The sequence below is a fragment of the Crinia signifera genome, chromosome 11 (assembly GCF_055691185.1).
Source record: "Crinia signifera chromosome 11, ASM5569118v1, whole genome shotgun sequence".
In the NCBI taxonomy this organism is placed as follows: domain Eukaryota; kingdom Metazoa; phylum Chordata; class Amphibia; order Anura; family Myobatrachidae; genus Crinia; species Crinia signifera.
The window spans coordinates 101,113,146-101,136,534 of NC_139227.1; the positions used below are offsets into that span (position 1 = coordinate 101,113,146).

At 51.3% G+C, this 23,389-nt stretch overlaps 1 protein-coding gene across 8 annotated transcripts in view; it reads right to left on the reverse strand.

Annotated features, from left to right (window-relative positions):
- PTPN5 (protein tyrosine phosphatase non-receptor type 5) overlaps positions 1–23,389 on the reverse strand; it is a 132,738-nt gene that overhangs the window by 10,598 nt on the left and 98,751 nt on the right. For all 8 annotated transcript variants that reach the window (XM_083163969.1, XM_083163968.1, XM_083163970.1 and 5 more), the window contains 8 exons: positions 20,686–20,781; positions 18,502–18,728; positions 17,063–17,249; positions 14,112–14,196; positions 13,258–13,340; positions 4,458–4,595; positions 4,169–4,279; positions 2,148–2,308 (listed from right to left, as the gene is read on the reverse strand). In XM_083163969.1, the coding sequence (XP_083020095.1) occupies positions 2,148–2,308; positions 4,169–4,279; positions 4,458–4,595; positions 13,258–13,340; positions 14,112–14,196; positions 17,063–17,249; positions 18,502–18,728; positions 20,686–20,781 (1,088 nt within the window). The remainder of the gene's footprint in view (positions 1–2,147; positions 2,309–4,168; positions 4,280–4,457; positions 4,596–13,257; positions 13,341–14,111; positions 14,197–17,062; positions 17,250–18,501; positions 18,729–20,685; positions 20,782–23,389) is intronic.

A 23,389-nucleotide genomic window follows, 5' to 3' on the forward strand; every position in this document is an offset into this window, starting at 1 on the left:
TGCTCACCCCAGGGTTCCTCCCACACCCCTGCTCACCCCAGGGTTCCTCCCACACCCCTGCTCACCCCAGGGTTCCTCCCACTCCCCTGCGGGTTCCTCCCACTCTCCTGCTCACCTGAGGGTTCCTCCCACACCCCTGTTCACCCCAGGATTCCTCCCACTCCCCTGCTCACCCCAGGGTTCCTCCCACTCCCCTGCTCACCCCAGGGTTCCTCCCACTCCCCTGCTCACCCCAGGGTTCCTCCCACTCCCCTGCTCACCTGAGGGTTCCTCCCACTCCCCTGCTCACCTGAGGGTTCCTCCCACACCCCTGTTCACCCCAGGGTTCCTCCCACTCCCCTGCTCACCTGAGGGTTCCTCCCACACCCCTGCTCACCTGAGGGTTCCTCCCACAATACTGATCACCTGATGGTTCCTACCACAATCCTGATCACCTGATGGTTCCTCCCACACCCCGGATCACCTGAGGGTTCCTCCCACACCCCGGATAACCTGAGGGTTCCTCCCACACCCCTGCTCACCTGAGGGACACCCCTGCTCACCTGAGGGTTCCTCCCACACCCCTGATCACCTGAGAGACACCCCTGCTCACCTGAGGGTTCTCCCACACCAATGATCACCTGATAGTTCCTCCCACAACCCTGATCACCTGATGGTTCCTCCCACACCCCTGATCACCTGATGGTTCCTCCCACACCCCTGATCACCTGAGGGTTCCTCCCACACCCCTGCTCACCTGAGGGTTAATCCCACACCCCTGATCACTTGAGGGACACCCCTGCTCACCTGAGGGGTGTTCCTCCCACACCCCTGATCGCCCGAGGGTTCCTCCCACACCCCCGCTCACCCGAGGGTTCCTCCTACTCCCCTGCTCACCCCAGGGATCCTCCCACACCCCTGCTCACCTGAGGGTTCCTTCCACTCCCCTGCTCACCCCTGGGTTCCTCCCACTCCCCTGCTCACCCCAGGGTTCCTCCCACACCCCTGCTCACCCCAGGGTTCCTCCCACACCCCTGCTCACCCCAGGGTTCCTCCCACACCCCTGTTCACCCCAGGGTTCCTCCCACTCCCCTGGTCACCCCAGGGTTCCTCCCACTCCCCTGCTCACCCCAGGGTTCCTCCCACTCCCCTGCTCACCCCAGGGTTCCTCCCACTCCCCTGCTCACCTGAGGGTTCCTCCCACTCCCCTGCTCACCTGAGGGTTCCTCCCACACCCCTGTTCACCCCAGGGTTCCTCCCACTCCCCTGCTCACCTGAGGGTTCCTCCCACACCCCTGCTCACCTGAGGGTTCCTCCCACATTACTGATCACCTGATGGTTCCGACCACAATCCTGATCACCTGATGGTTCCTCCCACACCCCGTCAACCTGAGGGTTCCTCCCACACCCCGGATAACCTGAGGGTTCCTCCCACACCCCTGCTCACCTGAGGGACACCCCTGCTCACCTGAGGGTTTCTCCCACACCCCTGATCACCTGAGAGACACCCCATCTCACCTGAGGGTTCTCCCACACCACTGATCACCTGATAGTTCCTCCCACAACCCTGATCACCTGATGGTTCCTCCCACACCCCTGATCACCTGAGGGTTCCTCCCACACCCCTGCTCACCCCAGGGTTCCTCCCACTCCCCTGCTCACCCGAGGGTTCCTCCCACTCTCCTGCTCACCCGAGGGTTCCTCCCACACCCCTGTTCACCCCAGGGTTCCTCCCACTCCCCTGCTCACTCCAGGGTTCCTCCCACTCCCCTGCTCACCCCAGGGTTCCTCCCACTCCCCTGCTCACCCCAGGGTTCCTCCCACTCCCCTGCTCACCCCAGGGTTCCTCCCACTCCCCTGCTCACCTGAGGGTTCCTCCCACTCCCCTGCTCACCTGAGGGTTCCTCCCACACCCCTGTTCACCCCAGGGTTCCTCCCACTCCCCTGCTCACCTGAGGGTTCCTCCCACACCCCTGCTCACCCCAGGGTTGCTCCCACACCCCTGCTCATCCCAGGGTTCCTCCCACTCCCCTGCTCACCCCAGGGTTTCTCCCACTCCCCTGCTTACCCCAGGGTTCCTCCCACTCCCCTGCTCACCTGAGGGTTCCTCCCACTCCCCTGAGGGTTCCTCCCACTCCCCTGCTCACCTGAAGGACACCCCTGCTCACCTGCAGTGCACCACAATAGGACCGTTGCTCTGCTCCGCTGACTGCTGGGTCTCTTCCACATCCTGCACCAACTTCAGGAGTGGCGGCGCTTGGTCTGGGGTCTTCTGGTCTGGCCAGGAGGTGTACCAGAAATGCTTCAGACGCCTCTCTTCTCCTTCACTCTAGAACAAAGAAGAGGAATACACAGATTTAGTCACATTAGTGACCCCTGGGGAACAAAATGATTCAGACCTGATGGCTGGTCTGCGAGTATTTGGAGTCTAGTGAGCAGGAATACACCGCCGAGATCCTGTCCCCAGCCTCTGTGTATGGCTGCGAATCATGGATTGGTTTTCCCTGCTCGCAGCGCTAATTAATTCTAGACTCGCTCAGTGCTGCGAAAGTCGCGGTGAGAAGGAGGCCTCTGCTGATGTCAGAGTTCCTCCCTCCCAATGGCCGGGGAGGGCCTGTGTTTTCCGGAAAATGCCGGCGTAGTGCCCCCAAATACCCGGGGTCTGTCAATCACCTTGCGAGCAGCCACTGAAGGCTAGCCTTCTCATAGTCCATATACAAGTGGACCGTTGCATGCGTGGTCATTTAATCATTTGCAGCCCTGCATATGGGTCTGAATCGGGCCCTATGTTCCTTGCCCTAATGGGCAACAGCACACTACAGCACAACCCAATGTCATTGTACATCTACAGAACAGGCTGACTGTCTATGCCCTATCATTAGACATATTACCCACACCACCTCCCAGGGGGTCTGCTGGACCCCCGACAGTGCAGGCCAGGCTCCAAAGGAAGAGATTGGGACTTGATGACGCATCCGGTCATTGTGGTGATGCTCCCATAAATCAGAGGCACAATGACGCAAGGACTACCCCACGCCCGCTACACCTCCCCCATCTACAGGCGGCACACGGGGGGGATCCGGGGAGGGATTACCAAATGTAAGCAAGTACTTTACTAAATGTCCCCCCTACTCCATCTCCTGTAAGTAGCAAGGGGGGACAATACGGGATGCGCAAGTCATAATGGGTAATTTGACCCTACACGTGTGTGACCAAACAGGCCACATGTGATTCTTGTTGGTTCCGGTTGTTAGGTCGACAGTGTCTCGGTCAGTCAATAGTCAACACAAGCAAAAGGTTGACTTGCCAATGACCGACACATGAAAATGCCTGCATTCATTTTTAAGCTTTTTTTTCCTTTCACCGGACTTGTTCGTACTTTATAATCCAGGTTGCCTACTACTGAGAATGGTCCAATGTCCCGGTCGAAGCGAGGCTCCGGCGAGGCACCATGCCTGAACCATGGCAAGGGAAGGGAGCCATGCGGGGGTACGAAAATCACATCAACCTTTTCCATTATCTACCTTTTCTTGTGTAGACATTTTGTTTATATCGACTTAGTGCATGTCAACCTTTTTCCCGTGTTGACCTTTTCACTGTCAACCAATAGTGGTTGGACCTATTTATCGTCGACCTTGACACTGTTGACCGAATAATCCACACACTGTTCTTGTACGTGCAGCGCCTCAGTAGATCATAGGGCCTGATTCACGATGACTCGCTAAGCGGCGTAATCTGGCTGCTTATTGAGCCCTCTAACGCCACCGCGTGAACATACCTGCCGCATTATGTTTAGCATAATCATCCATTTGTCGGCCATCAACAGATTATTTCCCCCTGTTCGCAAATATAAGTCAGTCTTGACTGACCCATATTTGCGGCGTGCGGCTCCGAGAACGGGGCAGGCGGCTGACGTCCTACAACATCCCTTGCCTGCCACTGGCATGCATTGGGCCGCACGCGCACCCATGCGCCATCCCCCTGACCCGCCTCCAGCCCCCCCCCCCTGTGCGAAAACTTCAGCGACTGTGCAAGGAGGGGTCCACACAGCGGCCCTGCACATGCGCATATTAACATTTCACATGGGCAGAGCAAAAACATCGGTCACTGGAGCAAATATGCCGGGGCCCGAATGGACCTGAATCAGGCCCATACTGCGTACACGCGTGTCTTATTACATGTGCCTTACCTTTAAAGTCATAAGTCTTAGCACATAGTCATCTTCCTGGATGGTCCGATTCACGGTCACCTCTATTCCCTCGTACGCGGCGCGGTTCTCCGGCCAGTATTCTGTACATTTCTGGGGCGGGTACAGGGAACAACACAACACAGGTGACTATATAAGAACACTTCTATCTCCTGGGGCCACAATCAGATTATAGACAAGCTAAGCAGGGGCCAAACACAACAGTTAGGCAGGTACTTTATCTCTCTCCGCTATAATGGTAATTTATCAGGATACGGTAAACATCGCTGACCTCGTTGACCTCCTCAATGTTAGTGATCATAACGATGATGGGAGATTGCTGCTGCCAGACCATCTTCCAGAAGTCAGCGACGGTGTTGACCGTGGGTCCCTGAGTTGCAATGTAAACTCGTTCCTCTTCATTGTAACCCTGTGACAAGGATGAGAGGGGTAGCCTAATTAAGGAGGGGTACAGGGCATTTTGTATCCCCTTTGTCAGGGGGCCTTCCTGCCGGAGCGCACTGACATCACTAGCTGTCCCTCTTATGCAGCAGCAGAGTGTGAGCAGGACAGTATACAGTGCAGGTAGAGGCACAGGGAAGCTACAGATGGAACAGAGGACAGATAGGAGAGGGGAGAGAGCTGTAAATGACACAGGGACCCTGGCTTTTCCAATGGCACCACACAGCCTTGAGTCACTTTGTGATATAATGATGTCACTGTTTCCAAGGCCGCTGATAGGCTGCAGATGGAAGTCTAAGGAGTAAATCCTATTATCTGTGATGATCTCACTCAGTGGCGGAACTACCGAGGGTGCAGGGGGTGCAGCTGCTATGGGGCCCGGCGGCTGGGGGGGCCCGAGAGACAGCAAGCACTCCCCTGCACCGTTTTTATTATTTTTTTCAGAGAGCCGCTACCTGCCTGAGCTGCTCTAAGGAAGGGTAAAATAAGGAAGGAGCCTGGCGTAGGGGATGGGGGGGTTGCGCCGTGCGCGCGTTACAGTAAGGAGCCAGGCAGAGGGGAGGGGGTCTGCGCTGTGCGCTATGCACGCGTCACAGTAAGGAGCCAGGCAGAGGGGAGGGGGTCTGCGCCGTGCGCTATGCACGCGTCACAGTAAGGAGCCAGGCAGAGGGGAGGGGGGCTGCGCCGTGCGCTGTGTTCAGGGAAGAGAAAGTAGCCGGGTGGGGAGCGTCGGAGGTTTGCTCCCTGCTTGCGGTAGTGTAAGGACGGAGCTGGACAGTATGGATGGAGTGGGGGTCGCGCCGCGTTGTGCTGGGCCCGCCCGTGAAGAGAGACTCTGGAAGTCCAGGCAGCCCCACCCACCTGAATCGGACCGGACGAATGCTGCTAAGAGGGACTGGCTTTGGCAGTGGGACAGGCAGTGAGGGCAGCTGAGGGAGGACTCCTGCAGCTCCTTCTAATTTCTGGTGAGTTCAGCTCAGCAAAATACATTTCTGTATGTCTGCACATACCTCCCAACATGTCCCTCTCCAGGAGGGACATAATGCTCTGTTCATGGACTTGCCTCTTCATTTATGACTGCCATCACCTGTGCTGAGACAGCTTTCTGATCAATTAACCTGTTCTAAACAGGTGATGGCAATTATAAATGAAGAGGAAAGTACAGGAATAGAGCATTTTGTCCCTCCTGGATTACATTTACATTATTTCTATTATATAGCAATATCAATATAAAAGATCCACTGATTTGTGTGACTGACCTGTGGGCATTGCAGTGTGCCGCATAATATGTAATGTGCAATGCGGTGTGCCGCATAATGTGTAATGGGCATTGCGGTGTGCCGCATAATGTGTAATGGGCATTGCGGTGTGCCGCATAATGTGTAATGGGCATTGCGGTGTGCCGCATAATGTGTAATGTGCAATGCGGTGTGCCGCATAATGTGTAGTGGGCATTGCGGTGTGCCGCATAATGTGTAATGTGCAATTCGGTGTGCCGCATAATGTGTAATGTGCAATGTGGTGTGCCTCATAATGTGTAATGGGCATTGCGGTGTGTCGGATAATGTGTAATGGGCAATGCGGTGTGCCGCATAATGTGTAACGGACATTGCGATGTGTCGGATAATGTGTAATGGGCATTTCGGTGTGTCGGATAAAGTGTAATGGGCTTTGTGGTGTGTCGAATAATGTGTAACGGGCATTGCGGTGTGTCGGATAATGTGTAATGGGTTTTGTGGTGTGTCGAATAATATGTAATGGGCATTGCGGTGTGTTGGATAATGTGTAATGGGTTTTGCGGTGTGTCGAATAATGTGTAATGGGCATTGCGGTGTGTACCATAATGTGTAATGGGCATTGTGGTGTGTCGGATAATGTGTAATGGGCAATGCGGTGTGCTGCATAATGTGTAAAGGGCATTGTGGTGTGTCGGATAATGTGTAATGGGCATTGCGGTGTGTTGCATAATGTGTAATGGGCTTTGCGGTGTGTCGCATAATGTGTAATGGGCTTTGCGGTGTGTCACATAATGTGTAATGGGCTTTGCGGTGTGTCACATAATGTGTAAAGGGCATTGCGGTGTGTCCCATAATGTGTAATGGGCATTGCGGTGTGTCCCATAATGTGTAATGGGCATTGCGGTGTGTCGGCTAATGAGCTTTGAGGTGTGCTGCATTAATGTGTGAGGGGCTTTGCGGTGTGTCGCATAATTTGTAAGGAGTATTACTCCTTGAAGCGAAGCCACACACTTTTTTGGAATGGGCGAAGCCACACACTTTTTTTGGAATGGGTGCATTCTTTTTTTTTTTTTAAATATCTATCGGAGGGGCACATTTTTACTGTTCACACTAGTGGCGGTCACACATGGTGCGATGCGCTCTGGTAGAGACCTGAGTGGGGGGGGGGGCCCCATTATAAATTTTGCTATGGGGCCCTCAAAGTTCTAGTTACGCCTCTGATCTCACTGGTGGGAGTCATTGCGGCAGTAACCTCACTTTATGGCGGACCAAATTCACACAAGATCACGGTCGCTTCCCCATATTGTGCAAAGCCTGGTTGATTTCAGCCCAGGAAAGGTGCAAGTTTGGGTGCTATGGACGGGGTTAAATTGCCACGGCAACTGCACAGCGCATCACTTGGACCCCTAAGTATATAAAAAGGAGAGTTATGGTAGACCTACCTTTGTTAACTCCCTTTCCTTGAAGTCCATGGGGACCACAGGGGACATCGGGGTTGTAGGTGGATCCAGGGGGTCCGAGGCACCAATCAGCGCAGCTTTTAAAGATTTCCCAGGATGCCCGGGCCCTCTCCCCTACAGCCCCGCCTCCAGGCTCATCTAGCCAGTTTTAGTTACAAGCCGTAAGCAGGAAGCGGAGAGGAGAAAAGGATAGGACACATACCCATAGACACAGACATACATGATCAAACATGGTCAGTACAGGTCACATAATACCACTTCAAGGAATCCCTCAGAAACAAATTAAAAGGGGGGGCGCCCTGTGGTCCCCATGGACTTCAAGGAAAGGGAGTTAACAAAGGTAGGTCTACCATAACTCTCCTTTTCCTTTTCAGGGTCCATGGGTCCCACAGGGGACATCGGGGATGTCACAAGCAGTATACTCACGGGTGGGAATTTGCCTGAGGGGTCAGAAGAACCCGACGCCCAAAGGAAGCATCCTGGGAGGCGAACGTGTCAAAAGCATAATATCGGGTGAAAGTATGGACAGATGACCACGTTGCAGCCCTGCACAGTTGTTCGGCAGAAGCGCCTCTGCTTGCTGCCCAAGACGGACCTACCGCCCTGGTAGAATGTGCTTTTAAAGACACAGGAATAGGTAACCTTGCCTGCTGATAGACCTGATGGATAACCATCCGAATCCAACGGGCAACGGTCTGTTTAGAAGCCGGCCAGCCCTTTTTGTGGAAACCGTACAATACGAACAGAGCGTCAGACTTCCTGACTGCCCTAGTGCGTTCCACATATATAGTCAGAGCCCTGACTACATCCAAAAGGCGTTCCTGTCGTGATAGGTTTTCTGATGCGAAGGCCGGAACCACAATTTCCTGGTTCATATGAAACCTAGAGACGACTTTAGGCAGGTGTGAAGGTTTCGTTCTCAGGACTGCCCTATCTGCATGTAGGATGAGGAAGGGAGATTTCCAGCACAGAGCGGAAAGATCGGAAACCCTCCTGGCTGATGATATTGCCAGGAGAAACACTGTCTTAAGTGTCAGCCACTTAAGGTCAACTGAACTTAACGGCTCAAAGGGAGGCTTAGCCAATGCCTGTAACACAAGGGTAAGGTCCCAAGGCATAGTAGGAGGGGTATACGGTGGTTGCACATGGAGTACCCCCTGAAAGAAAGTGTGTACATCTGGTAGAAGTGCGATCTTCCTCTGGAACCAAACAGACAGGGCTGACACCTGGACTTTTAGCGACGCCAGCCTTAGTCCCATATCTAGCCCTCTCTGCAGGAAAGCCAGGATCCTGGCTATTTTGAACACTTTGGGGTTATACTTGTTGGAAGTACACCAAGAGAAGAACGAGTGCCAAATCCGGTAATAAATTCTAGACAATGATGGTTTACGTGCCTGAATCATTGTCCTAGCCACGCTGGAAGAGAAACCCTTTTTCCTTAGTAAGGCAGTTTCAAGTGCCACGCCGTTAAAGACAGGCGGTGGGGATCTGGATGCAGACAGGGGCCCTGTGCCAACAGATCCTTCCGAGGTGGCAACGGAATGTGAGGCTGGTACGACATTTGTAGCAGGTCCACAAACCAGGGCCTGCGTGGCCAGAATGGGGCTATGAGAATGAGGTTCCCGCGTTCCACCTTGAATTTCCGGATGATCCGTGGGATCATATTGATGGGAGGGAACGCGTACGGGAGATGGAATTTCCAAGGGACCGTGAGAACGTCTGTGAAGTCGGCTAGAGGATCCTTTGTCCTGGAGCCGAACCTCTGCACTTTGCGGTTGTGCCTGGACGCCATGAGATCCACGTCCGGCACGCCCCATTCCTCTGTCAGAGAGGCAAAGACCTCCGGGTGGAGCGACCACTCCCCTGGATGGATGTCCTGACGGCTCAGGAAGTCCGCTTCCCAGTTCAGGACACCCGGGATAAAGACTGCTGAGAGTGCCAGGAGATTTTGCTCCGCCCACTGAAGAATCCTTGAAACTTCCCGTAGGGCCGCCATGCTGCGGGTGCCCCCTTGGCGGTTTATGTACGCCACCGTCGTGGCGTTGTCTGACCTGATCTGTACTGGCCTGCCCTGGACCAGGTCCTTTGCTCCGAGCAGTGCATTGTATGCTGCCCTCAATTCCAGGACGTTTATGGACAACCTGGACTCCTGGGTTGACCAAACGCCTTGCAAGGACTGGGATTCTACTACCGCTCCCCAGCCCCGCAAGCTGGCGTCGGTTGTAAGGACTAACCATTCTGTGAACCAGAACGGTCGACCCGTCAACAGGTGCTGCGGAAGTAGCCACCACTGGAGGGACTCCCGAACTTCCTGAGACAGTTGGAAGAAGGTGGTCCTGATATGTTGGGTCTGACCGTCCCACTTCTTCAAAATGAGACTCTGAAGAGGGCGAGAGTGGAACTGGGCCCACTCGACCATGTCGAAAGTGGACACCATTCGACCGAGGATTTTCATCGCCCAATGAACCGAGACCCGAGGGCTGGAGAGGAATTTGAGAATGTGCTGGTGTAAGGCAGCACTCTTGTCTGCTGGGAGAAGGAGCCGGAGGGCCTTGGTATCCAGCAGAGCTCCCAGGTGCAGCATGCGCTGCGAGGGAAGCAGGGTGGACTTCTCCCAATTTAGGAGCCAACCGTGGTTCTGCAAGGTTGTGACTGTCGTTTGCAGGTGTGCCAGGAGGATGTCTGGCGACTTTGCGACTAGCAAGAGGTCGTCCAGGTAAGGGAACACTCGAATGCCCTGCTGGTGTAAGAGCGAGGCCATTACTGCCATAATCTTCGTGAAGATTCTTGGGGCAGTGGCCAGTCCAAAAGGCAGAGCCCTGAATTGAAAGTGCCTGTGTAGGATGGCAAATCTCAGGTACTTTTGGTGCGCTGGGAGGATGGGGACATGCAGGTACGCATCTCGGATGTCCAGGGACACCATGTAATCCCCCTCCTCCAGCGCCAGGATTATGGATCTTAACGTCTCCATTCTGAACTTGGACACCTTGACTGACTTGTTTAGCGCCTTTAAGTTCAGAATGGGTCTGAATGTCCCGTTGGGTTTTGGGACAAGAAAGAGAGTTGAATAAAACCCTTGTCCTCTCTGGTGTTGGGGTACGGGGACAATGACCAGAGACTTTAACAGGGACTGCAAGATCCTTTGCAGATGGTCTGCTTTTACCGGATCGTGTGGGAGGCCGGTGCAGAAGAATTTTTTGGGAGGTGTTCTTTTGAACGCAATGGAGTAGCCCCGAGAGACTACTTCTCTCACCCAGGCATCCTTTGTGGAGGACAGCCACTGGCTTGAGAAGAGGAGAAGCCTGCCCCCCACCTGAGGCTCCCCCGGCGGGGGTGCCGGCCCGTCATGCGGAAGGCTTGTCAGGCTTGTTTGGGGCCTGTCTTGCGGCCCATGCCTGCTTAGGTTTGGCTTTGGCGGGTTTACGGGAGGGGGAAGGTTTGGTGAAAGGTTGGCCTCTGGCCTTGCCCTGGGGACGAAAGGACCGAAAGGCAGGCCTAGACTTCTGAGGGAGGGCCGTTGGAAGGCACGCAGTCTTAGCTGCTGCCAAGGAGGCTACTATTTTATCTAGTTCGTCCCCGAAGAGAGTCTCACCCTTGAATGGTAGCAACTCCAGGGTCTTTTTGGACTCTAAGTCGACCTTCCAAGGTCGGAGCCAGATGATGCGGCGTGCTAGCACTGCACTGGCCGATGCCTTGGCTGCTAGAGTGCCAGCATCCGACATGGCGTCCATTATAAAGGCAGCTGCCTGTTTAATATGGAGAATGCACAGTTTAGCATCCTCTGATGCATCCTGTGCAAGTTCCTCCTCCAAGGTTTGAACCCACGGGAGAATGGCTTTGGCTGCCCAAGTGGCTGCTATTGTAGGCCTTTGAACAGCGCCTGAGTAAGAAAAGGTGGCCTTAAGAGCCTGTTCTAGGCGCCTGTCAGTCTGGTCCCCTAGGATTGACCCAGATGCGACGGGCAATACCGAGGGCTTTACCAGTCTTGCAACATGTGGGTCCACTGAAGGTGGTATCTCCCACGGCTTGCAATCCTCCGGTGGGAGGGGGTATTTGTTTAGAACCCTCCGTGGGATGCTGGTTTTCTTGCCCAGCTCCTGCCACTGATTTTTTCTAATTTCCATGAGGTAATCGGAATGAGGGAACTGGGCCTTAAGGACCTCTTGTTTTTTAAACACATCCTTTGTCTTAGCGACAGGTTCAGGTTCAGGGTCATATAATAGGACCTCTTTAATAGCGTGTATCAAGGCAGCCACATCAGTCTGAGCCGCAGGAATATCCAGTGGCATGGGGTCATCCTGATCATCATTTAGATTGATATCATCAGGTGCATTATCAGCGTCATCATCTCCCCCATCACCCCCATCATCAGTATCAGTGTCATCCCGTGTATCTGCCAGTAATGGCGGTAAAAAGGAACTACTGGGCTGTACAGCCTGGGGCAGCAGCTTTTGCATAGTAGCCGTAGTCTGCTGCAGGGTCTGCACCGTGGTCGACAGGGCATCCACCCAGGGTGGAGGGGGCTGGACTATGGGGGGAGCCACAGCGGCGGGCAGGCGATCCACCAGGGTACCTAGTAACTGTTGGAACGCCGCCCATGGGGGTTGTTGAACTGTGGCAGAGGACTGCTCAGGGGACATGCAGTTGACACACAGGCCATCCCGAACAACATCCATATCAGACAGGCCTGCAGCACAGCCCCTGCAGGACAAGAGCTGAGGAGATTCTGTCTGCTGACGCCCTCTCTTAGACATGGTGACAACCACACTGACAAGGAGAGCTGACAGTGCGCAATAGGATAGATCCCTATAGGAAACCCTAGAGCGATATCAAGGAGTGCTGTGACCAATGAGGTATTGCCTCAAACACAGAAGTGAAAGGACAGATTAACTGGACAGAAGTAATGAAAACTAGCACAAGTCACACACACTCTATAGCCAGAAAAAGACTACCTCACCCTGTGTCAACCGCTTGACTCTATGGAGAAAAGTGGGAATAAGGGTGGCTGTGAAAGAGGCTACTGAACCTGTAGGCGATTTCACAGGGGAGAAAGGTGCCCGCTCTCTGGAGGTGCTGATGAGAAATGGCTGCCGGCCGAGAGAGAGGGGGCGGGCACCATTTATGCAGCCAATGGAACGGCAGATCTCGAGGAGAAATGGCGCCAAGGCTGGGGGAGGAGGTTGCAGACCAACGCCTCCCCCCCTTGCTGGACTTCCCCCACCGGGATGTGAGATGTAATGGGGGCCCCCCCCCCCCAGTCTGCACTCGTCCCCGGTGGTCTAGTGGGGTCACGGGCCGTAGCCGGCACCCACGCCAGCTGCCGCGAGCGTCTCCCCCGCCAGCGCGGCATGACAGCGATTTGTGCTCCAGGTGGAGCCTTACCTGTCCCTTTGATCCGGCCACGCCGTCCGGGGGAAAACGCTGACGGTGCTAGGCGCCGCGTTCTCACCCCCGCCGAGGTCCTCCATGCCGCGTCAGGAGAAGGAGCCGGCGCCGGAAGGGTGATGCGGCTGTTCGCTCCGCCGTCAGTGACTGACAGCGGGCAACAGCCTCAGCCGCAAGGCGGCTTCTGCCGCTGAAGCGGCAGATTCAAAAAAAAAAAAAAAAAAAATTAAAAATAAAAATAAAAGCTTAGTGGGGTTACCTCAGTGAGGTAACCCCCGCTGAAATAAGGTGCTCCTGCTTCCTGCAGGCACCAAACAAAAACTGGCTAGATGAGCCTGGAGGCGGGGCTGTAGGGGAGAGGGCCCGGGCATCCTGGGAAATCTTTAAAAGCTGCGCTGATTGGTGCCTCGGACCCCCTGGATCCACCTACAACCCCGATGTCCCCTGTGGGACCCATGGACCCTGAAAAGGAAATCATGGATATCAGCGCTGCAGCTCTCTATGGAAGTAGGCAGCGAAATTCCCTTAGCGATCCATCTCCTCTTACCCGTATATAGTTAGCGTTAATATAGGAACTCAGAGGGTCGTCCTCTTGATCTGGCGACATAAGGCACACTCTGCTATGGGGGTCTGCAAACCAGAAACATGGAAGACAAGGAATGAAGTACAGTATATTGCACAAGCTGCATCTCTCCCAGCCCTAGAAACACCATGGGGCCATGCACATTTCAATGCCCATTGGCAGAGTCATGGGCGTGATAATATACAAAGGCTAGTCCCTTGTGCACTAGTGAGAAGCGGAGATGGCACTTTGTGCATCCGTGTGTGCAGTAACAATTTCAGTTGGTGCTGCAGTGTAGTACCACGTTTCAGTGGCAGATGGCAGCAAAGAGCAATTCTTTACATGTATGGGTATATTCAATTGGCTGCAACATTTTTGAACATGCCTTATTTATTTAACAGTTTGTTATATAGCGCACACATATTCTGTAGCGCATTACAGAAAACATTTGAACATTCACATCAGTCCCTGCTTACAATCTATATTCCCTTCCACATGTACACGCACACACATACAATCTAGGGTTAATTTTGTTAGGAGACAATTAGCCTACCAGTATTTTTTTGGATCGTGGGAGGAAACCGGAGTACCCGGAGGAAACCCACGCAAGTACGGGGAGAACATACAAACTCTGCACAGTTAGGGCCATGGTGAGAATGGAACCCATGACCTCAGCGCTGTGAGGCAGTAATGCTACCCATTACACCATCCGTGCTGCCCTTTGTGCCCAGTTACTGATTATTTTTGCTATCCAAATAGAAAAAAATAAAAAATCAAGCGCTCTGTTTTTGTAAAAACCTGAGGGAAATCTTTGTCATGGCCTCAAAGTTACAACTTACTCGGCAGGATGGTTTTGTAGCGGTTTTTCCGTACTAATCCCAGAATTTCATATTCTTTTGGATCAACAAAGTTCATTGGAATTTCCTGTAAAGAAAAATTTAATTTCAAGAGTAATATATAAAATGCAGAGAAATCCTGTTGCTGGAACATCCCATATAACGCTTGGGGATGTAGCGTTGTCATCTTGGGTAATGTAGTCCGCTTCCGCTACTTAAAGAAATACACATGTGACTGCACCCCACAGCATCACTCACATGTACTGTATATCCGGATGTAACCATTCCTCAGAAGTAACTCATTATAGTTATAGGTACTTGTTTCCAAGCACGGCGCCACTGATTTTAATTGTATGCAATCGGGTTGCAAAAATCGGGCCAATCACATCACATTCAACCAAATCACATGCGATGCGATCGACCCGACCGTCCCGATTTTGTACATTGGAACCAATGTTAAATGGTCCCTGAGACCCGATTTTACATTGACCCCAAAATGTGAAATACCCCCCAGACCCCATATTTCATTGTATGCCCCCCCATTGTTAACGCCACGATTAACGTGAACCCGAAGGGCGGCGGTACGCGTCCTCCGACCTTTTCTTACCCCCACTATCCACGTCGGCGTGGAGCTTATCTTACATAGTGTGGCGAGCCACCGATCCCGAAGCGTGGCGAGCGGATGCGCATTACTTCACAGGTATTACGCATCCCCTCGCAAGGCTCGCTGCGCCATCAGGGTGGGTATACAATAAAAAATTGGGTATGGGGGGCCATTTAACATTGGTTCCTATGTAAAATCGGGTCCATCGCATTGGTCGCATTGTATGCCATTATAATGGCATACAATGGACCCGATTTTACATAGGAATTTAACATTACATACAATGTAAAATCGGGTCGGTCGCATCGCATGCCATTATAATGGCATGTGATGGACCCGATTTTACATTTGTCGGGAAACCTAAAAAAAAAAGCCCGAAATCTGGTCGGTCGGGTCCCATCGCATACCTTACGTTAAGGTATGTGATGGGACCCGATGGGCGCCGTGCTAGGAAACAAGTACCTTATATTTCACTCCAAAGCTACACCCCTGCTACAGGTCTGTATGTACCATGACCACACCCATAGGAAGCACTGCTCAGGTCTGTATGTACCATGACCACACCCATAGGAAGCCCTGCTCAAGTCTGTATGTACCATGACCACACCCCTAGGCAGCCCTGCTCAGGTCTGTATGTATCATGACCACACCCATAGGAAGCCCTGCTCAAGTCTGTATGTACCATGACCACACCCCTAGGCAACCCTGCTCAGGTTTGTATGTACCATGACCACACCCATAGGCAGCCCTTCTCAGGTCTGTATGTACCATGACCACACCCATAGGCAGCGCTTCTCAGGTCTGTATGTACCATGACCACACCCCTAGGCAGCCCTGCTCAGGTCTGTATGTACCATAACCACACCCCTAGGCAGCCCTGCTCAGGTCTGTATGCACCATGGTCACATCCCTAGTCAGCCCTGCTACAGGTCTGTATGTACCATGATCACACCCATAAGCAGCCCTGTTCAGGTCTGGATGCACCATGGCCACACCCCTAGGTAGCCCTGCTCAGGTCTGTATGCACCATGACCACACCCCTAGGTAGCACTTCTCAGGTCTGTATGTACCAGGACCACACCCATAGGCAGCCCTGCTCAGATCTCTATGTACCATGACCACACCCATAGGTAGCCCTGCTCAGGTCTGTATGCACCATGACCACACCCCTAGGTAGCACTTCTCAGGTCTGTATGTACCATGATCACACCCATAAGCAGCCCTGTTCAGATCTCTATGTACCATGACCACACCCACAGGCAGCCCCGCTGAGGTCTGTATGTACCATGATCACACCCATAAGCAGCCCTGTTCAGGTCTGTATGCACCATGACCACATCCCTAGGTAGCCCTGCTCAGGTCTGTATGCACCATGACCACACCCATAGGTAGCCCTGCTCAGGTCTGTATGTACCATGATCACACCCATAAGCAGCCCTGATCAGGTTTGTATGCACCATGACCACATCCCTAGGCAGCCCTGCTCAGATCTGTAAGTACCATGACCACACCCATAGGCAGCCCTGCTCAGGTCTGTATGCACCATGACCACACCCCTAGGTAGCCCTGCTCAGGTCTGTAAGTACCATGACCAGTGTTCCCTCTAAGCTGTGCGCATGTGCGCGCGCACACAACTCGCCGAGCACGCGCACAGACATTAAAACAGAGCGCACAGTAATTTTTAGTGGTTATTTTTTTTTTACTATTTGTTTGCATTTTTGGCGATACTTGTATAACAGTATGGCTCAACTGCCCTGGCTGTCAGTCAGCCTGTAAGCCTGCCTTGGTTGCCAGGATCTGTCAGGATTGGCTCCCCTGCACATCTGATCTTTATACCGCTATGTGACGCACATACATTTTAATTTCTTTCCAAAGTTGCACAACCTATATCTTTTGCTGCACACAGCCTTCATAAAATTAGAGGGAACATTGACCATGACCACACCCATAGGCAGCCCTGCTCAGGTCTGTATGCACTATGATCACACCCATAAGCAGCCCTGATCAGGTTTGTATGCACCATGACCACATCCCTAGGCAGCCCTGCTCAGATCTCTATGTACCATGACCACACCCATAGGCAGCCCTGTTCAGGCTTGGGACACTGCTCAAAGCTCCACAGTTAGAGAGGCCTTTGTAGGGGGGGGGGGGGGGTGGTCCATTTGGGCGATGGGAAACCCAATCAGATTGCAGCATTCTCTACCTGCCTCCCCACCTGCAGTCAGACAGTTGGAGTCTGTCAGCATGCTGATTGGTGGATGGCTGAAGCTATACACCATTAAGAGTAAAGCATTTTTTGTAGCCAGTGATATTGTCATGCAGTTAGTTCCCTGCGACTTAATGGACTCACAAAGAACTCCTTCTGCAGCGCAAAAGAGTCCAGGGCCCTCTCATGCAGCTCCTCAGCGTTCAGGTTGTTGCTGGTGGTTTGCAGGTACTCCTGGGTGGACTGCTCCCTGGGAGACATGATGTGCCCGTAGGGCTCTGTGCTTCCCGGCGTACACATGTCCAGAGTGAGCGACACATTAGAGCCACGCCTGCACAACACAGAGAACATCAGACATTGCTCATTGATCCACCACATAAAATACAAACAAACTTTATTTATAACAAGCAAGTGCATCAGCTGCTTTAAGCTGGACATCAGTCCATTGCACCACAAATAACATTGACACCTTCAGGCTGGAGTGTGTTACTACTCTAGATGAAAAAAGACAGTCACTGACACAAACTATTGGAACTATTTTAAAATGTAATAATAAAGCTATTTAAATATATCGTTTTCATTTTAGTGACTATGGTAGTGGCCATTTTGTGGGATGAGCCAGTATTTCTGAGAACACAGCCAATAGAATCACTAGAATCTGTGGCAGTGGATTTGTGAGCTGCTACCTGGTAAGATGGGTTTCTAGAAGATGGCTAGATTGCAGTATCAAGATTACTTGTGGATGCCGCAAAAATGGCCGCCCCTGATACTGAGCCACAGGGACACAGAGCATCAACTATGAAGTCACCAGTGAAAGCTGATATTGTCTCATTTTATTACACTGGTTCAAATAATTACTGTATGGCAATGAAAGGGATATTTTCCTTCTAAACAAATTCTGGGGATGCTATATTTATAGGTCATGGTGGTAAAAGTGTACCATCATTTTGACCACAAGAGGCAGTACACTGATCATAGAGTCTTTTTACAGTATGTGTAGAAATTATATTGTGTTACAGGTAAAAAGAAACAGTTTTACTCTGTAAGCTGGGCAAAATAATTATCTCAGGGGTGACCTGTTGTCTTTTCCGTCCATTGGCGTAACTATAATAGGTGCAGGGTGCCCTCATATAATTATTCTTTACACTCTGAAGTCAAGCAGTGGCCGCTGACGCTGCAGACAGACAGAAATCACCAAGACAATGGCTGCTGCACCATTTTCCCAGTGATTTCAATCTGCACTAGAGGTGTCCCCAAGAACAAGGTGCAGGTGCCATGTTCTTGGAGCCCTGCACATGCGCAGCAGGCTCTGGCACAGCTAACCAGGTCTACAGTGCTACTGCTGGGTAAGAGGGCGCCTGGAGAGAGCCCCTCTCTTATATAGCCTCCTTATAGCTTTATGCAGCTTGAGGCCGCTGTTATGGTTTCCACACACCGTCCGTAAGCACACCCCTAGATATTGCCCGCCTCATAGAACAACAGTAGCAGGACAGGGTTTCTTTCTGAACCTGTTTGACCATAAGCTGGTTCATCTTGCATCCCCCCTCCCCCCCCCCCACCCCTCACCACAATAAGGACATCACCTTTCCTGTAGCCCCACAGGTTTCACTGTGAGAGTTGTTGGGTCAGTGTCACCTCTAATGTCCATCAAACAATCAAAGACTGGGGTGTCGGGTACGGGGTCAAAATCCATGTAATCCTCAGCTTTGTCATCCGTCCATTCTGAGTAGGTGAAGGACGGCTGTCGGCTCACGGATTGGCGTCGGTCCTCTGATAGAACCGGTTCGGCGTGCGACTTCAGGTACCACACCTAGAACCAAAAGAGAGAGGCTGCAGCTGATTTTTCCCTATTTGCAATCATGCACAAGCAGCCTGTGTGTAGAAGGCTGTGCGGATGTAGCAGGAAAGATCAGGACTCTGGAACAGACAGTACGTTCCCGTGTGCTCTCAGTCCTATTGTGTCCCTGTGTTTAGCCTTGCTGGGCCTGACTTTAATGTGATGAAAGAGTAGCACTGGAACATTGTGGAAACAGACAGTGCTCGTCTCTTTGTTGGCAGAGAATGTCTAAGTGCCTGCATCATACAGCAGGGAGCATGTCCTTGTCTCTGTTCACATCAGCTGGGAACCTGGCTGCTGTGTTCTGCCTGATGGGCACACGTGTGCCCGTGGTAACGTTATTGGCAGAAATCACCAAATGCTTAGCAGCCTTCTATAGAGGACCCATGCAGGATTCTATCATTCCTATGCCAACACTACCACCCTGGCACTCACTCAGTACACAACCAGCACTATAGGGTCCAGTGCTTCTTACTTATATTACTTACTACCACTTTATTCTCACTATTGCAGTGTGAGCGGTCGGCCTGTGATGACCTAGGGGGTCCCACGCCATTCACTTCAACGAGATATTGGTCCTCAAACATCTACCCGACCTAGGGAGCCATTATCCAGCTCTGTACACTGATAATGCCATGTACAACAGGACACACACCCCTCCCCATCCCCACAGTGAAAATAGGGACAGTGCACACCAAAGCCGTGTGGCAAAATTGCAGGGGCGTGGCTTGATGGGGAAGGGCCGTTACCACATAACAGTATCAATAATACTGCAATGACCATTACACATTTTGCCACACACTGTAATGCCCATTACACATTATGCCCCATGCCATAATGCCCACTGCACATTATACCACATGCCATAAAGCTAATTACACATTATGCCACACATAGTAATGCCATCACACATTATGCCCCCACACCATTATGCCCATTACACATTATGCCACATGCCGTAATGCCCTCTACACATTATGCCTCACAAAGTAATGCCAAATACACATTATGCCATAATACCAATTACACATTATGCCACACACACCATTATGCCACTTACACATTATGCCACACATAGTAATGCCCATTACACATTATGCCACACACCATTACACATTATGCCACACACTGTAATACCCATTACACATTATGCCCCAAGCCATAATGCCCACTACACATTATACCACATGCCATAAAGCTAATTACACATTATGCCACACGTAGTAATGCCATCACACATTATTCCCCCACACCATTATGCCCATTACACATTATGCCTCACAAAGTAATGCCAAATACACATTATGCCATAATACCAATTACACATTATGCCACACACCATTATGCCAATTACACATTATGCCACACATAGTAATGCCCATTACACATTATGCCACACACCATTATGTCCATTACACACTATGCCACATGCCGTAATGCCCTCTACACATTATGCCACACATAGTAATGCTCATTACACATTATGCCATACACTGTTATGCCCATTACACATTATGCCACACACCATAATGCCTTTTACACAATATGGCGCACACCATAATGCCCATATCACATCATGCCACAGATTATGCTACACATCATGCCCTGAGTACTCCTGCTTATACACATAATGCCAAATATAGAACCCCTTACACAATGCCAGAGTAGTGCCTATTACAGTATGCCCACAGTACTGCTCACCATGTAATCCAAGTCCAGCCCTGTGCCTGGCATCCCAACGCAATCGGAACCAAAACACTTGAGGGTGGTTTTTCCAAAACCAAAAAACAATGATGAATGAGAACCAAAACCAAAATAATATTAAACAAAGCCAGATTTTTAATAACATTAAATGTACAGTTCAGCTCACTATACTAAAAGTAACTTTTCTTGCCTTATACAATGGTCTAGTAAATAATAGTTGGCTTACCATAGTGCCAATCAGCGCCATGACGAAGAATACGATCACCAACACAAAGCCGGGCATCTCGATTTTCCAGAATCCATTTTGCAGGGTTGTTAAATCCTAGGAGACCAAATGCACAGCATTAGCCGGGATGATACCCTACCCCTACCTTCTATACTACGCCATGACATCTAACACCGGCAGCATAACCACATCAAGGGGCCTAGTCATCAATGTCAACATTGACAAAAAGTTGACACAAGCAGAAGGACTTTATGGAAAAGGTCGACACTTGAAAAGGTCAACGTACGTTCTCCGCATTTTTAGTTAATATCAACATGACCCCCAGTTAGTGTAGCATGTTTCGGGCACACTCCCGTTCCATGTGGATTAGAAATCGACCTATTGACTCTCGAGCTAGATACCGTAGATCTATGACCCGGAACCACATGATCTTATTCCACGGATGGACTTAGGCCACGGGTGAGCGCAGCGAGGGACAACCGAGGTTTCTGAATCCACTTTAATCTGGTAACGATATTAATTTGCGGTGATGGGCTCTCTGAATAATTAGGCCTCATCTTCCATATGAGTTAGTGGCTATACAGCAAAGGACATTTAGATAAATGATTCTGACCCGGAGAACGCATTACCTCGGGTACAAGGTGAACGTCTCCGCGCACAGAACATTAATTAGACGCCATGACTCAGGGCTTGATCGCATTTGATTCCTGGGGTTGGCTTGTAGGCTCCAGATGGTCTGTATGAAAATCTCATTTTGGATCCATCTGGAGGACGGCGAGTATCCCTGTATGTCCCCAATATTACATTACGCATACACTCTGATGCCACTAATAGCTGCGTATCCTTACACACCGCAAACTGGATTATATTATATCAGTATTAATACGCTCTCACTGCCTGCTCTGTGATGTGGCCTCGCTCATGTCCATCAGCCTAATTGTGCTGATTTCCCAGAAGTCCATGATAAATCGCATTGTTTTATTATGGACATAGAGTTATGCTAAGCAAATGTTCCTGCAATATTGAAGTGTAAGGGAAGGGGGTAGACGGAGCATTGTGGAACCCGCAGCAACATAATGACGGGGCCCCTGACACAATGCTCTCTGGTGCCGTTGCTCTTTTTCTGAACCATAGTCGTGCACTTTCCTCCTCTTCTGGAAACCTAACCTGCTTTTCTGGCATATATAGTATCTATTTAAGATTTAAGGATGTCTGGCCACACCTCCCCATATTGACCTCACCCCCACCCCCATACAGTATGACTTGGGTGAAAGTAAACTAGGCCTCCTAAACCTTCCGGGCCGCCATGGCAATAACAGTAATCGGTACTTGTGTATTATCACGGCGCCCACGAAATCGGCAGGAAAACGGCCGCAAATCGCATGGAAAAATTGGATGCGATTTTGCGGCCGATTTTCGACTGATTTTTCACTTTTTCCGGCCGATTTGCATGCTGTTCCATCATTGCACACCTTGCACACCCCCGATTTCCATCGTAGTGCATCGCATGCAATATAATGGCATGTGATGCATGTGAAGCGATTCGATTTGTAATTGTACAATCACCCTGATGGGTGCTTACAATGTTAAATGCACCGCCATTGTTAACGCCACCCCCACTATCAACGCCAACCCGAAGCGTGGCGAGCGGCGGCGGTACGCGTCCTCCGACCTTTTCATACCCCTACTATCCACGTCGGCGTGGAGTTGATTTTAGATAGTGTAGCGAGCGCAGCGAGCCACCGAGCCCGAAGCGTGGTGAGCGGACGCGGAATATATGTAAAGTAATCCGCGTCCGCTCGCCACGCTTCGGGCTCGGTGGCTCGCCACACTATCTAAAATCAACTCCACGCCGACGTGGATAGTGGGGGTATGAAAAGGTCGGAGGACGCGTACCACCGCCCCTCGCGGGCTCGCTGCGCTCGCCACGCTTCGGGTTGGCGTTGATAGTGGGGGTGGCGTTAACAACGGGGGTGCATTTAACATTGCGAATCACATCGCATCGCATGCCACTTGCTGGCATGCGTTGCTATGCGATATTTAATTGTACAATCAGGGGCATTTTCCCGAAAATCACATCGCATACCATCGCATAGTACCTGGGGGTGTACAAGGATGGAATAACATGCAAATCAGCAGGAAATGGCCGAAAATCGTAAAAAAAAAATCGTCCGAAAATCGGCCGCAAAATCGCATCGCAGATCAAATCGGCCAAAAAAAATCGGCAGAAAATCGGCCGCAAAATCGGATGCGATTAAGATGAAATCGGGCGCCGTGATAATACACAAGTACCCAGTAATCTCCCTCTCTTCCTCATTAGTCTAGCAATCTCCCTCATTTCACCCAGCCCACATTACACTGTTACATCATAGTTAACTCCCCTCCTGCATTCTGCAGGAGTCTTCCTGACATAGCATCAATCTCCCTCTCTCCCTCATTAGTCTAGCAATCTCCCTTATGTCACCTAGCCCACATTACACTGTTACATCATAGTTAACTCCCCTCCTGCATTCTGCAGTGACATAGCATCAATCTCCCTCTCTCCCTCATTAGTCTAGCAATCTCCCTCATGTCACCTAGCCCACATTACACTGTTACATCATAGTTAACTCCCCTCCTGCATTCTGCAGGAGACTCCCGGACAATCTCCCTCATGTCACCTAGCCCACATTACACTGTTACATCATAGTTAACTCCCCTCCTG